At 41.0% G+C, this 17,266-nt stretch overlaps 1 protein-coding gene across 1 annotated transcript in view; it reads right to left on the bottom strand.

The window, feature by feature from the left end:
- The window catches only part of KANSL1L (KAT8 regulatory NSL complex subunit 1 like), a 120,998-nt gene that overhangs the window by 74,198 nt on the left and 29,534 nt on the right, over positions 1 to 17,266 (bottom strand). Inside the window, exon 3 of the mRNA XM_089672153.1 lies at positions 2,418 to 2,553. Within this exon, the coding sequence (XP_089528279.1) occupies positions 2,418 to 2,553 (136 nt within the window). The remainder of the gene's footprint in view (positions 1 to 2,417; positions 2,554 to 17,266) is intronic.

Raw genomic sequence — 17,266 nt, forward strand, 5'->3', positions numbered from 1 at the left:
TGGAGCTTGCATGTTCTCCCTGTGCCTGCATGGGTTTCCTCCCACATTCTAAAGACATGCTGGTATGTTAATTGGCCCTAGTATGTGTATGCAAGAATGTGAGTTTAGGGACCTTATAGTTTAAGCTTCTTGAGGGCAGGGACTGATGAGAATGTACAGGCTAGGACATAGAGAAGACATGTCAACCTGCTCAGGGCTCAACATGAAGGAGAGCTTTCTACTCATGTCATTTGCCATGCCACTCTTGACTTTCTAGCATAGCTGCCTTATTAGCCTTTATTAACTGCAAAATTCTAAAAAAAAAAGGTCGGATATGGCACTGCTGGGGTAGGGAGCAAATAATCAGCACTAAATACTATTCCACTTTCAATCTATGAAAAATGTGTGCAAAATGCTGAAACATTAGTGGAAATCAACCTACCTATGCCAATTTAGAACACACCAATTTGGAGATTGCCAGAAAACAGAGCAAGTAAAAGAAGCAAAGGAAGCAAGTCACTGTAGGAGGATGAAGGAGATGGTACTAGTGTGCCTTTGACACTGGCCTACTTCTTGCACAGCTGCACAGACACAACAAATATATATGACCTTCAGTAAGATAAAAAAAATGTCTGCCTGTGACCCATAGTTCTCGTATGCGAGTACAGAGAAACATCTAAAACCTGACTACAGGCTAGGGACCCTGCATTGGTCATGGTGTTGTCAGGGAATCTGCGCTGGCCAGAGAAGAGGATGCAAGGAACAGTCTAGCTGTAAAGAGAGAGCTTGTGGGAGTGCAGGAATAAGTATAAGTGCTTTTCTTGTTCCACAGACCTAAACAAGCACCTAAATCCTGCAGTGTGGGGCTGCCCCACTGCAAGAAATCATTTTTACTTTTCCTGAAGCTTCAGCTTTAAGTAAAGTTCTTGCGTACTGCTACCATCTAAGGATTCTTACTTGTGCTTAAAAAAAAAAAAAAAAAAGCACTGTAGATGATTTCATGGTACACCTATTGATGAAAACTAGTGCAATAATAAAGCAATTAAGAAGAAAAAAAGGATTCCTTGCTGTATTTTCTCCTTGCATTGTTACTGCTGTGGTCACAAAGCTTTCTTCTGCCCCAGTTTTTATAAATCGTGACTATAGCATTGAATTATACACGGAACCAACAGGTCCACTTTTTTTGTTCTCTATAAGCCAGCCTTTGTACTTGGAAAACAATCGAACAGCAGAAGCAATTTCCGAGTAAGGCTGGAAAAAGTGCTCATTTGATGTGGGGCTGACATACTGTGGTGTACAGCTTCCCAATAGCTTTCAGAAGTCAGCATTAAACAGAAACACAAAAATGTAATAGATTTCAGCTTACCCATTCTTAAATATTATGGCTGCATTGGTCTATTTTTTACATTTTTTTTCCTTTCGTTATTTTTACCTGGTAATCTAGCCAGTAACACACTTCCTGTTTTAGGGTGTCTCCACTCTGGATGGAGGAGCAATGGAAACACCTTTGGACAGCAGCATTGTTAATCTGGGGAGAGGGTGGTGTTAGATGAGCTAGCAGATTTAGATGGACTGGACTAGGGAATTAAAGCAAAACTCCAGTTAACACAATGTAAGCAGTTACAGCATAGTTTTTTTCCTTTTTGGATAAAGGTTATACATAAATGAATTTAAAAAATGATCATTTTAAAGTGGTTCTAAAGGCTAAGCGTTTTACTACCTTAATGCATTCTAAAAAAATGCATTAAGTAAGTGTTAAATGGTTTGTCTTCACCCTCTAATTGCCACTTTTGCTGGACAGCTTGATCTGTGAAAGAAAGTTGAAAACAAAAAAAAAAAAACTGACACTGGCCAGATTGCCAGGTAAAAAAGATATATATATAAATATATATCTATAGATTTATATATAAAACGTTTCTGGGTTTAACCACTTCCCGCCCAACCTATTGGCAAATGACAGCCAAGAAAGAACTCTCCAATCCTGGCTGGGTGTCATATGACGTCCTCCCAGTCACCTAGCGGCTACACAGCTGCACGATCTGTCACCACAGGACACAGTGGATGACAGATCAGTGTACCAAGCCAGTCCCAGTACCATGTGACCGCTGTGAGCAATCACAGTGATGACATGACATTTGTACACAATGAGTGGCTTTCATTCATAGGCATTTTTTGTGTACTATTCTGATTATCACCGATTGTACCATGTGATCACTGTGACCAGACAGGGTCAATTACAGCTCTCACAATAGTACTCAATGAATGACTGTGAATAATGGATGGCATTCAAAGTGTGACAGTGCTGAAAGCTGGAAATTGGCCTGGGTAGGAAAGGGGCAAAAGTGTCTAGTATTGAAGTGGTCAGTGCCACTTTATTAGTTCTGCCATTATACAATTATAACAGAACACATAACTAGCTCATGATAAACATATAATACCTTCTGGTTTCGTAGCTGACTCTGAAGATGACCTAGTTGCTGGATTTGGTACTCCAGTTCTGAGATCTTAGCCTGAAGCCAGGTCCAGCGGCTCCCTATATCCGCTCTCACCGACAACCAGGAACATTTTGATTTACTGTAAACAGAACCAAGAAATAAGGTGACAGATATTAAACAGAATGAACCTCAGAGAAGAACAATCAAACTGCTAATTCATTTGAGGAACATTAAAATACTAGTAAAGACAATTTAAACCCTTGAATCACTTTGTATTGCACACCTGCACTGTCCTGATAAAGCTTACCCAGCCGTGAAATATCAGGAGAAAAAGAAGGGTTGTAAGTGTGGTACATGCACAATATTGTTATAGTCTAATAGAGTATCTACAAGTACTGTATATATTGCTGTGTATACCTATGTATATTTTTTAAAATTATTTTTATTGACTTTTTCAATATTAAGAGTGTAAACAGAGCCAATTAGGCATACCCTGGCTCAAGGCACTATACAATAAAAACTAAACAAAACAACACAGTTTGCATAAGTATCCAAACCAGGGCATGCTCAGGTCCACCAAAAAAAAAACTAATGGTCAGAAGAAAGTTTACATGGTCCATCAGATCCTCATTGACCACATAAGAGATTACAGTCTACATAACTATCAAAACGTGAGTCAAACAGCACATATAACCATATCCCTTGTTTTCCACAGTTACTAAAAAGTCGCCGTTAATAGTGCTACCCCTTAGTTGGAGGTAGACCCAGTATAGGATGCATTAATGGAATTTAAATTAATCTAGACCAGCCTTTTTCAACCAAGGTGCTTTCAGGTTTCTTCAGGGGTGCCTTGGCAAAATGCCTAAAAATTGCCCAAAAATTGTATACAAGCCAGTAGGTGGATCAAGCCTGCCTTTTAGCTACGTAAAGCCACAGGTTTTCATTGTGCACCATTACAACTTTCTAGCTGCAGATAACCTTAAAAAAAAATGATGTCTTCAGTTGATGAGAAGGACATCGGGCACCTGCACAGCATCCTTGTTTGACCCTCCCCTGCCCCTGTCGGTCAGCACTGGGGTCACATTAGCTAAGTGAGACAGAGAAACAATGGTATACTAGTCAGTACCAGTGTGCAAAGGTGTATTTGCTTTGAAGAATAAATCACCTCTAACGCTGGGTGTCTCACATGTGCAGATGTTACTGCATTCTGTAAAACTATTAGTTTAGTTTTTTACATTTTGTACTGGGTGCCTCGAGCTTGGGCAAAATTTGAAATGGTGCCTTGACTGAAAATAGGTTGAGAAATACTGATCTAGACATCCAACACTTTAATAAACTTCTTAGGACAACTGGGGGATTGATATATTGGCTTGTAAAGGGGAATTACAGAATTTACCAGGGATTTCCAGAAACCTATAGTGGGGGACACATTGATTTCCACTTTAACACATTTGATATTCTAGCACAAAATAAAAGAAGACCCAGGAAGGTCTTGATTGCTCTAGCAGAGACCAATGCTTCCACTAAGCCAAGTAGACATATCTACCTACATTGGAATTTGGAGTAAGACCAAACAAAGTGGAGGAGTTCAGATCAAAATCCCTGTATGTGGGGCCAGGCCATAACATGTGCAGGTAGTCAGACAAATCACCCATACACTTCAAGCAATAAGGGGAAATGGTAGGATATATTTTATGTAATCTCCATGGTGTGAGGTTAATTCCATGCAGTATTTTAAAGTGTATCAACCTGTCCCTGGCAGAAACCAACTGGAGAAAAGGATATTCCCACGTCTTCCTAGTCCCCTCCATCCGGTTCCAGCACCTACACCAGCCATTTAGAATTCAACTGTTCCAGACCATAATGTATAGAAGGCAACAAGGCCTTGTAAATATTGGACAAGGGTTTAGTTATGGAATCTGTCACGGTCCACCCCCTCCCCCTTGCCTGCTGTCCCTCTGCTCCCTCTCCCTTTGATCCACTCCTCCCTCCCCCCTTGCAGATTCCTCACATCCTGCGCAGCCTACATTAAAGGCTGTGTAGGATGGGAGGAAACTCCCCCTGTGGTGCGGGTAGCACCTCTCGGGCCCCCCCACCAGGAATCCCCAGCGCAGGCCGCTGAGGTGTCTCCGCGCATCCCACCGGCAGGTGCAGCGCAGGCACGAGGCTTCGCACGCTCTGTGCCCACCAGAGACAAAGGTCGCGCTCTCGAAAGTGCGGTCAGAGTCAGGGGGCATGCCTCGTTGCCCAGGCAACGTGACGCTGGGCCATCCGTTGCCGAGGCAACCGGGAAGCGTCCTGCGCCGGCTTAAGAAGGCCGGAGCGAGACCCAGTTTTGTGTGTGGTCTCGTTCCCCGCTTGGAACAGGGTACTGTGCGGAGTCTGAGCTGAGGCCAGACCCCACAGCCAAGACCCTGCCGAGCCCCTGCAAGCCTGCTGTGTCCCTGACAAGCTGACCGCTGTGTTGGTCCCCTGCACGAGAGAGAGAGAGAACAGCTGTTGGGAGGTCTGAGCTGAGGTCAGACCCCACAGCCAAGACCCCGCTGAGTCCCCGTGAGCCTGCTGTTGTCCCTGGAGAGCTGAATCCTGTCTGCTGACCGCTTGTCCCTGGAAAGCTGTGTGAGGTCCAAGCTGAGGTTAGACCCCCACAGCCAAGACCCTGCTGAGTACCCGTGAGCCTGCTCTTGTCCCTGGAAAGCTGTGTGAGGTCTGAGCAGAGGTCAGACCCCACAGCCAAGACCCCAAAGAGTCCCCCTGAGACTGCTGTTGTCCCTGGAAAGCTGTGTGAGGCCTGAGCTGAGGTCAGACCCCACAGCCAAGACCCCGCTGAGTCCCTGTGAGCCTGCTGTTGTCCCTGAAAAGCTGAGCCCCATGAGGATCCCTGTCTGCAGACCGCTTTGTCCCTGGAAAGCTGTCCCTGTCTGCTGACCGCTTTGTCCCTGGAAAGCTACCCCCTGTCTGCTGATCGAGTGTCCCTGGAAACCGCCTGCTGCTGAGCGCCTACCGTGATTGCCCAGATTACCCTTGCCTGAACTGCCCCTATTGTGTGCCCAGATTACCCTTGCCTGAACTGCCCCTATTGTGTGCCCAGATTACCCTTGCCTGAACTGCCCCTATTGTGTGCCCAGATTACCCTTGCCTGAACTGCCCCTATTGTGTGCCCAGATTACCCTTGCCTGAACTGCCCCTATTGTGTGCCCAGATTACCCTTGCCTGAACTGCCCCTATTGTGTGCCCAGATTACCCTTGCCTGAACTGCCCCTATTGTGTGCCCAGATTACCCTTGCCTGAACTGCCCCTATTGTGTGCCCATATTACCCTTGCCTGAACTGCCCCTATTGTGTGCCCAGATTACCCTTACCTGAACTGCCCCTATTGTGTGCCCAGATTACCCTTACCTGAACTGCCCCTATTGTGTGCCCAGATTACCCTTACCTGAACTGCCCCTATTGTGTGCCCAGATTACCCTTACCTGAACTGCCCCTATTGTGTGCCCAGATTACTGCTACCTGAACTGCCCCATTGAGTGTCGGGATCAGTGCTGCCTGAACTGCCCTTATTGTGTGCCGGGATTAATACTTGCTCAGATGGTCTATTACGTCTCTGGAGTATCGTAGCTACCTGGACTGCCCCCCTGAGTGCTCGGGCCATCGCTACCTAGATTGCCCTATCGTGGGCCGGATTACAATTATTTTGGGCTCCTCCCCTCTCTTCCCTTTTTTTGGTACCTGGACACTACCTTCCTACCCTGATTGAGTGCCTTCCATAGTTCAATAAAGCTTTGTGTGTTTACCATCTTTGTGTGTTCTGTCCTGCCTACGCTTCCGTCAATCCTGGTAGGAGAGAGATCTAGTTCGGACACCCCAAACTGAGATTGATATGCAGGTATCTGAAAAAATAGGAGTTAGTAGGGCCTAACAACCTCCCTGAGCAATGGTTTCAGATCTCTGAGAGAGTACTAGGTCATCCGGGTACATCGCATGTAACGGATAGCTCAGCCTCTAAAGCATTGGCCTCAGCCACTTACAGGGAAGGCAAGGACAAAATCCACAACTCTGAGGAAAGCTGGCTATACAAAAAATTATAATCATTGTGGAATTCCTGTAGAATGCACTCCAGGTTAGAAGTCATGTAGATAACCCATTTCAGGGAATACCTTTTGGAAACTTGGTTCAGCCACCAGGTTAGCTAAAAATCTTCCATTTTTGTCTTGTGATTCAAAGAGCTAACTAGACAAAAGTTTGGTATCAGAGCTAGTTAATGAGGTATAGGGGCTGATTTACTAAAACTAGAGAGTGCATAATCTGGTGCATCTCTGCATAGAAACCAATTAGCTTCCAGTCTTTTTGTCAAACCTTAACTGAACAAGTTGAAGTTAGAAGCTGATTGGCTGCCAAGTACAGCTGCACCAGATTTTGCACTGTCCAGCTTTAATAAATCAACCCCAAAGTGTAGAGATAAATCTCTCCTGGCTTTGTGCAAGTTGAGAGAAGGATTCGGAAGTCAGAGAAGCAGCAAAATCAGCAGCAGCCTCTGATTCACAATCCTCAAACTAACCGGTTTATAAAGCATAATCCTTCTGACCAATTTTAAATGCATTTTCGGTAAAATATATATGGGATGGCAATATTTGACGTAATCTAATAAGCATAGTCTCCCCTCACCTGTAATTATTACGGCAAAGTTCGTATAAACAAGAGTTACAGCTTCCACCTAACGTTCAGGAGTTTGTTTGAAAACACGATCCTTAACCTCTAGACTCAACAGTTTGATTTTTGAATTCCAAAATCATGAATCTGCCAGTAGATAAGGAGGGTGAAATAGGTTTTTAATTTCTGCAATTGTGCAGATTCCACACTCCTGCCTTCTTACCAGTTCTCTGGACTTCTCTGGAGTTCTCTGGAGTGAAAATGAGCACAATGTAGCCACTAACCCAAATTTTTTTCCTCCTACAAGCCCACCAAAGTACCATTCCTTCATGCCCACACATCTGCACCAAGCCTATTCTAAAAAAGCAGATTTCAGCTGAATTAAAACTTTTTCATGACCTTAAAATAAGTACATAAATCAAATAAAGCATGCATTTATATAGTACATAAATCAAATAAAGCATGCATTTATATAGTACATAAAGCAAATAAAGCATGCATTTATATAGTACATAAAGCAAATAAAGTATTAAGATATATTTCTTACAAATACAAACTTAAAGTGTTACTAAACCCAGGACCTTGCATCCACTATATCTGGTCTCCCACAGTACACAGAACATGGAAGTGCAATTATTTTAGTAAATATAAACTGCTAAATACCTTTTCTCATCAGCAGTTAGAGCAGTCTTGTGACTTCTATCAGTGTCCAGCCAAGCACATGTTAAAGCTTGTAGGAGGAGTTTTCATTTTGCTCGACGATGAAGGACCCCTGACCACTGTCTGGACAGTGCTGATGTGCATGTGATCAGCACAGGGCCATCTCCCAAGAAAAAAAAAACCTCTCTAGCAATACACACGATACATCCACATGATATGTCTTATTAGGAGATAAGAGGGGGACACTGGAAGAAGGGGAGGATCAGAGAAGTCAGGATCAAAACAGCATTTTTTCACAATGCAGAGGATTAACCCATTAGTTTACACAGTGAGTATAACAAGCATGCTTTACTGCATATACAGACTGTTTTTACTGTTGTGGGTTTAGGAACACTAAGTTATGCACATCTTCTGTTTCAATATTTTTTATTGAATGTTAAGTAGAAGAAAATTAAATAAAGCACACACACACAAACACCCTCGCAGGGGCTATAACTTAAATTAAAAAATACACAATATCTATGAGGTAGGACAGGTTTACATATCATTGAACATAGAATACATACCTTTTTTCACCACCAATATGACAAAAATTACTTTACGAAGAAAGGCTGGACTGTACATACAACTATTTCAAACTTAAACTCGAGTTAAACTGGGAGCTTGTGCTGACAATACTAGATAATTAAACCAGTTAACAAAGAGGGATAGAGGAAGCAGAAAGAGGGCAGGAAAGGGGATGAGAGAAGGGAGGAAAGAAATGGGGGTACATCCCCCACAGACTTAAATCAGGAGTCAGCTAAAGGAGGAAGAAAGGGATCACAAGGCTCCCAAACTAGAAGAAGGTAAAGTTGACAATGCATAACCTATCCAAGGGTCCTAAATTTTATGAAATTAGCATCGGGTATCATTGAGCATACTGAATAGTTTATCATCGGTCAGCATCACATTAATGTCTCTTACTGCCTGAATGGGGATTGAGGGTTTCTTCCAAGCTCTGGCAATCGATTGTTTAGCTGCCAGGAGGATGTGTCCAAAGTCTGCTGATTGTGAAGACCGGGGATCAGCTGATGGAGGACACCTATTCAGACATCTCTAGGAATCACCATGTTGAATAGGCATTGGAATAAGCCAAATACTCTGGACCAGAACCTGAGCAACCTTGGGCAGGAATACCAGATGTGAACCATATCCCGATGTGACCACAAATGCTGAAACACCCATCACTACAACTAGGATTAGCATGGGAGATTTGGGAAGGAACCCAATACCACCTGAAAAGGACTTTGTAGGCTGTCTCCAAGATAGACGTATAAAGCAGAGTGAATTTGATTTAAATCAAGTTGATTTACAGTGCATCCAGAAAGTATTCACAGCGCTTAACTTTTGCCACATTTTGTTGTTACAGCCTTATTCCAAAATGGATTAAATTAATTTTTTTCCTCAACATTCTACAAACAATACCCCATAATAACAATGCAAAAGAAGTTTGTTTTGAAATCTTTGCAATTTATTAAAAATAAACAAAAAAAAAAAAAAAACACCACATGTACATAAAGTATTCACAGCCTTTGCTCAATACTTTGTTAAAGCACCTTTAGCCCCAATTACAGCCTCAAGTCATTTTGAGTATGCTGCTACAAAGCTTGGCACACTTATTTTTGGGCAAATTCTCCCATTCTTCTTTGCAGTACCTCTCAAGCTCCATCAGGTTGGCTGAGGAGCATCGGTGCACAGCCATTTTCAGATCTCTCCAGAGATGTTCAATCGGGTTCTGGGTTCTGGCTAGGCCACTCCAGAATATTCACAGAGAAGGCCCGTAGCCACACCTTTGTTATGTGGGCTGTCTGCTTGGGGGGGTCGTTGTCCTGTTGAAATATGAACCTTCACCCCAGTCTAAGGTCCAGAGCGCTCTGGAAAAGGTTTTCATCAAGGTTGTCTGTGTACATTGCTACATTCATCTTTCCTTCAATCCTGACTAGTCCTCCAGTTCCTGCTTCTGAAAAACATCCCCACAGCATGATGCTGCCACCACCATGCTTCACTGTAGGTATGGTATTAACAGGGGTGAGCAGTGCCTGGTTTCCTTTAGACATGACGCATGGCATTCAGGCCAAAGAGTTCAATCTGTTTCATCAGACCAGAGCGTTTTGTTTCTCATGGTCTGAGAGTCCCTCAGGTGCCCTTTGGCAAACTCCAGGCAGGCTGCCATTTGTCTTTTACTGAGGAGTGGCTTCCGTCTGGCCACTCTACCATACAGCCCTGATTGTTGGAGTGCTGCAGAGATGGTTGCTCTTCTGGAAGGTTCTCCTCTCTCCACAGAGAAACGCTGGAGCTCTTTCAGAGTGACCATCGAATGATTGGTTACCTCCCTGGCTAAGGCCCTTCTCCCTCGGTTACTCATTTTGGCCGTGCCACCCGCTCTAGGAAGATTCCTGGTGGTTCCAAACTTCTTCCATTCATGGATGATGGAGGCCACTATGCTCATTGGGAGCTTCAATGCTGCAGAACTTTTTCTGTACCCTTCCCCAAATCTGTGCCTTGATACAATCCTGTCTTAGAGGTCTACGGACAATTTCTTGGAGTTCATGGCTTGGTTTGTGCTCTGACATACATGTTAACTATGGGACCTTATATAGACAGGTTTATGCCTTTCATAATCATGTCCAATCAACTGAATTTCCCACAGGTGGACTCCAGTCAAGTTGTGGAAACATCTTAAGGATGATCAGTGGGAACAGGATGCACCAGAGCTCAATTTTGAGTGTCATGGCAAAGGCTGTGAATACTTATATACATGTGATTTTTTTTGTTTTTTATTTTTAATAAATTGCAAAGATTTCAAAACAAACTTCTTTCACATTGTCATTATAGGGTATTGTTTGTAGAATGTTGAGGAAAATGAATTTAATCCATTTTGGAACAAGGCTGTAACATAACAAAATATGGCAAAAGTTAAGCGCTGTGAATACTTTCTGAATGCACTGTAAATCATGATTTAAATCACGAGTGAAAAGGCTCGATTTAGATCATAGTTTTTAACCATTTGCCGCCCGCCCTATGGCTGAATGGCGGCCGGCAAATGTCATCAGCGTTCCGGGTGGACACCATATGGCATCCTCCCGCACATGCGCAGATTGCGCTCCTGCAGAGCCGCGCAGTGGCGCGATCTGTCACCGGTCGTGTACCTCAGACACGGCCAATGACAGATCTGAGTATTGGCCCCCGTTGCCAGTACCATGTGACCTGCTGTGACCAATCACAGCAGGTCACATGACAGTTGTATACAATGGATGGCTTCATTCATGCTATCCATTGTATACTAGTGTCTAGCTGTGATTAGCTGTGGCCAAATCACAGCTAAGCACAAAAAACAAAACAACAAAAAACCCTGAATGAATCGATGTCATTCAGGTAAATGCTTGCTTATAGCAAAGTAATTCTTTGCTATAAGCAAATTGTGTAAAAAAAAAATAAATACTGATCACTTCCCTAAAGTAGTACAATGTTACTATGGTAACATTGTACTACTTTGGTCCTAGTGAAATATGAAAAAAAAAAAAAACTTAAAAAAAAAATTAATAAAAAAAAAATATTATATATATATATATATATATATATATATATATATATATATTTATTTTAATTTTTTTTTCATACTGTCACCAGTCAGTGTCCCTGATCACCGCCATGCCAGTTATATGATGACACTGTACTGCACTGGTGACAATATGTAAAAAAAAAAAAAAAATAGTGAAACTAATTTTTTTCATTTTCCGAAAAATGACAAAAAAAATACAACTTCAAAAAACTCGCCATGCCTCTTATGAAGTACGTCGGACTGTCTACTTTGCAAAAAGGGGTCATTTGGAGGATATCTGTACTGTTCTGACATTCTTGGACCTCAAGAAATTAGATTGGCTGTCAGTACTTCAGGATTGATCAATATTCAGATATATACACCATAGTTTGTGAACTCTATAACTTTCCTACAAACTAAAAAATACATCCTAATTTGGGTTATTTTCACCAGAAACATGTAGTAGAATTAATCTTGGCCTAAATTTATGAAGAACAATTATTTATTTGCAAACTGTTATAACAGAAACAAAGAAAAACGTGTTTTTTTCAAAATTTTTGGTCTTTTTTTGTTAATTTAGCAAAAAATAAAAACCCCGGCGGTGATTAAATACCACCAAAAGAAAGCTCTAGTTGTGTGAAGAAGATGCTAAAATTTTAGTTTGGGTGCAATGTTGTATGACCGCGCAATTGTCATTCAAAGTGTGAGAGCGCTGAAACCTGAAAACTGGCCTGGGCAGGAAGGTGTAAAATTGCCCAGTATTGAATTGGTTAAAGAGCAACTGTCATCTCTGTCCTTCTCTGACCCGCTGTTGACTCATTGACAGTCCCATTCACTTTAATGGGACGGCTGTTGATGCGGCAGTGACACAACAAGGTTAGTGGATGCCTGCTAACAGGCGCTGCCATGATGAATCTAAAATGAAAGGTGCTCTTTAAATGTAAGGAATCCGACTCATTCTTGCTGGTAGTTAGAATCTTTAATATTTGCAAACCAAATCAAGGTTTCCTTTTTAGAATAAGAAGCTGCCAGGTTAGTAAAACAGCGATATCAGAATCAATTTCAGGTTAATAGATTAATCACACATAGTTGGAGAACAACTCAAATTCTTAAATTTCATGTTTTTTTTCATGGTTACTGTGAAATTGTGTGAATGCATCAATGCAGTGCATGTTATCTCAGCTTGCAGAGCTTGGATTCATTGAATGAGTTTACCAAAAATGTAAATATTACAGAATATACTGCATGCTACATAACTAAGCTCCATTTCATACTGAATAAACTAAATTATTAATGTATCTTAAATAGAAAACTATCTTTAGATAGATTTGGAGTTTTACTCCAAAAACATTTTATTAAAATAAATTTGATAAAAATCAAAAAAATCTGATTTAAATTAAAAAAAATCTAATTTAAATTAAAAAAAAAATCAGATTTTTTTTTTTTTTTTTAAATCATCGATTTTTATCCACCCTGGTATAAAGGAACACTCGGTTATTCTTACCCAGGCCTTTTGAATCCATAGTGGTAACTAAGTCACAGTTCAATTGGACAACATAAGATAGTGAGGTGGGTGAGCTCCTCGCATTGAAGCAGGAATATAAAGAGAGTCAAGTTTGAGGGCACCTGGGAAGTGCAGACAAGTGTGCTCAAAAGGAGTAGCTGTATATAGGAAAGTGCCCCATTTCCGTAATGACATTACTCAATGGTATAACTGCAAGTAACGGAAGAATTCCGAGCTGGGTGCCTGGTGGGAGGACCAGGTGGGAAGGCTTGCGAAGCAAAAAAAAAAATGACAGACTTAGGTGAAGCTGTGGGATGACCACCATCTAAAGGACCCTGCAAAATCTTCTCTTGAGGGAAAGAGAGGGGTACTGAGGATGGGTAGTAGAAGTAGGAATGGGGACATAAGTTAAATGGGTAGCAAACTGAATCCCACAATTTCAATATGTAATCCATTAGGGCATTCAAGGATAGTGGAGGTGCATTGTGGGGGAGCCACAGCCATTATGGGGAGGGAGTCACAGTTAGGCACCTCCAGAAACACCCACAAGGGAATGTCAACCAAGGCATGGAGAAGAGAGAACTGAGATATTTCATATGCAGCATTTTCTGTGCTGTTGACTTGCTTTTCTGACCATGAGCAAGAGTTTTATAATCCAAAAAAAGAAAACACAAGCATTGCTACACAGTTAAAAAGACCATAATAAATGTTGGGCATTTGCCTAGTGGTGTAATAATGTATAACATTACATGCTTGTGTAAACTTGATTATAGCGTTTACCATCTGCTACTATGACTAAAGTTGTGCTGAAATGCTGCCTACAGCATCTTTTCCAGACCACAATCCGCCGAGATGCTTGTCTACTCATATTCATAGATCCTATGTTCATGGCGGAAGAAAAAGACAACCTGGTTAAGTATAAGAAGTCATCCATCTGAAATTGCCTGGATACCTGCTAATACTATGCTGACTGCAGAGAGCTGGGATATGTGCAATCATGGTATCATAAGGTTTACAAATCAGCCCTGTCTTCATTTTGTAGCACAACCTTAGTACAATACAATGCTTCATTTACTCCAGCTTGTCTGGAAACCTCAGGTCAGCACTAAAGGTTAATTTCCAAAGCGTATGTGCAGTGCATCATCTGGAGGAGCAATATGCCATCAATGCTGCATTCTTTTATTCTATTGAAAGGCATTGTTCATAATCACTGGTTAGAAAAAAAAAACAACAATTTGTTGCTTAAAAAATGCAATGTGCTCTTACAAAACCTGTTGTTAAAGAGGATAAGTCTGGGCAAACTAGCACTTCATTGGTATTTTGAGCACATGCAAGTGTCTTTAGAAACCCCTTAATTTTCTTTTACCGTAAATTATAAAAATCTTGCTGTCCATCCACCTACTGATAATCTCAAGCTGTGTTGGGTTTTTAGATTTTTATTCAATTTTACATTATAGGTGTTATAACAATATGGCATTTGGTATGCCTGCTATAAGGAGAAGCTCCTCTGACTGGCAAACAAGTGAGACCTACAAGAGCGAGTTTGTTTATAACCCCTTCCAGCCAACAGTACGCATTTATGTGGCCTCACTGAAGTGGGCCTTATCCATGGAGACACATACACTGTATTACCAAAAGTATTGGGACATTCCTCCAAATCATATTTTGGGTTGTTTTTTGATGGTGAGCTATGGTAGTAGCATGAAATATACAGCTATATCTGAAAAAAATAATGTTTTTTGAACAAATGATTTAATATAATAATATTTATAAAAATATAATTTTTATAACGATATGGCATTTGGTATACCTGCTATAAGGAGAAGCTCCTCTGACTGGCAAACAAGTGAGACTTACAAGAGGGAGTTTGTTTTAACCCCTTCCAGCCAACAGTACGCATATATGTGGCTTCACTGAAGTGGGCCTTATCCATGGAGACACATACACTGTATTGCCAAAAGTATTGGGACACCCCTCCAAATCATATTTTGGGTTGTTTTTTGGTGGTGAGCTATGGTAGTAACAAGAAATATACAGCTATATCTGAAAACAAAATATTTTTTATAACATTATTTAATATAATATAATTTATAAAAATATATTTTTTTGAAAAATTATTATTTTTATAACATTATGGCATTTGGTATGCCTGCTATAAGGAGAAGCTCCTCTGACTGGCAAACAAGTGAGACTTACAAGAGCGAGTCTGTTTTTAACCCTTTCCAGCCAACACTACACATATATGTGGCCTCACTGAAGTGGGCCTTATCCGTGAAGCCATATACACTGTATTGCCAAAAGTATTGGGAAATCCCTCCAAATCATATTTTGGGCTGTTTTTTGGTGGTAAGCTATGGTAGTAGTAAGAAATATACAGCTACATCTGACAAAATATATATTTTTACTATTTTGGGCCAGTTTTCCTTTGATAGTGAAAAAAAAAAAAAAAAAAAAAAAAAGGAGATAACCAGTACCATTTTCCACCAAAAAAAAAATTTCAATTTGTCCTGAAAAAGAAAACAATGTATAATCCTCCTGGATACACATAGTTGCGATGATGTGTAAGGCTTTACTAACACATGTCAAAGTTGGAAAATTGTGTTCAGGCATTAAAATTTCTTTTACCCTCTGTCACTAAGGGGTTAAACACAAAACTGTTAAATAGCTGGTAAGTGTGTTGGGCAAGCTCTTGTTTTGTTTGCAGTGTGCATTCCATGTGCACCTTGCGTTAAAGGCTAGTTATAAATGTAAGTGGTTGCCATTTTTTTATAACTTGCTAGAAATGGTGTGTAGACATATTGGAAGTCTTCAGCTACAATTGTGCTCTTGTTGGACTGGTGTATCCCTGTGCCTTTTATGGCAGGTATGCCTGGGGCAGCCTATTCCTCTTTAATTTATCCAATGCTATATGACACAATATGGAGACTCTCAAAGATTAGCCTTAGAACCATACTTTACAAAGGGTCCTTGATAAGGCAGTGTGGTGTTCATACTGTATATGTATGCACAGGGTTGTAGAATTAAAAAAAAAAAAAAAAAAAAAAACTACTTGTCCAAGGACTAAATCAGGGTTCCAATCTACTTGTCCATCATGACAATCTGCTTGTCCTGATGATAAAAAAAAATTGGATGGAAAATACAAAGGGTTGATGTTTTTTATTAGGTAAAGGTGCTTTTAAGAATGTCTGCAGCACAGTGGCTAAATGGTTAGCACTTCCACCTGGCATTACTAGGGTCATTGGTTCAAATCCCAGCCACGGCACCACCTGCCTGGAGTTTGCATATTCTCCCTGTGACTGCATGGGTTTCCTCCGGGTACTCCGATTTCCTGCCACACTCCAAAAGACATGCTGGTAGGTTAATTGGCTCCTGTCTAAATTGTCCCTAATATATGTATGAATGTGAGTTAGGGACCTTAGATTGTACACCCCTTGAGGGTTAGGGACTGATGTGAATGTACAATACATATGTAAAGCACTGCGTAAATTGACGGTGCTATACAAGTACCTGAAATAAATAATAAATAAAATGTCTGGGCCTTTTAAAAACAAAAGAGGCTTTATGGCGACTTAAACTGCTATAATATTTCTTAGAGCCCTCCCAAACATTATATCTAAATTTTAGCGTTTTTTTTTTTTTTTAAAGCAGAGGCCCTAGAGAATAAACTGGTGGGTTGTGCATTTTTTTTTAATGTAACACGGTATGTGTGCAGCAGTTTTTCAAGTACGATTTAAAAACAAAATACACTTTTTTGAATTTTAATGCAAAAAAAAAAAAAAATACTAAACCCAATTTTTTGGTAAAATATAAAAGGTTATGTTACTCTGAGTAAATGGATACCAAACATGTCACGCTTTAAAATTGTGCATGGGCGTGCAGCGGCAACAAACAACGTAAATTTTACCATCAATGGACGATGCTTTGAAAGCCGTTGCAGGTTTCCACCTTAGATTTACAGAGGAGGTCTAGTGCTAGAATTACTGCCCATGAGCTGACATTCTCGGTGATGCATCACATGTGGACCGTCATATGCGTTCACCTTTGGACAGGGGTGCTTTCAAAAATTTTTAATATATTTGAACCCTGACGCTTTAATTTTTTTTCTTTTTTTGATCACTTTTATTGCTGTCACAAGAAGTGTAAACATCCCTTGTAACAGCAATAGGCAGTGACAGGTGCTCTTTATCGAGAGATCTATGCTCAACAAGACCCCAGATCCCTCCTTTGCCCTTAAAAGCATAATCAGTGTGATCAAATGCTTTCCAATTTTAAAAATGGTGCCATTTACATCCGGGAAAACCAGAAGTAATGTATACTCATCGCTTTCTGTTTTCTATATCATAGAGCAGAAACACCAGATGGTCAACCGGGTGTCCTAGTGCGACAGAACAGCTCGCAGAAGGGGGGATGTCCCCTCCCACTGCTTGTAAAAGCAATCCAGTGGCTAGTTAGCCATTTG

This window comes from Staurois parvus, unplaced genomic scaffold (genome assembly GCF_062004578.1).
Source record: "Staurois parvus isolate SC_StPar_1 unplaced genomic scaffold, SC_StPar_1.0 ptg000011l, whole genome shotgun sequence".
NCBI classification, from domain to species: Eukaryota; Metazoa; Chordata; class Amphibia; order Anura; family Ranidae; genus Staurois; species Staurois parvus.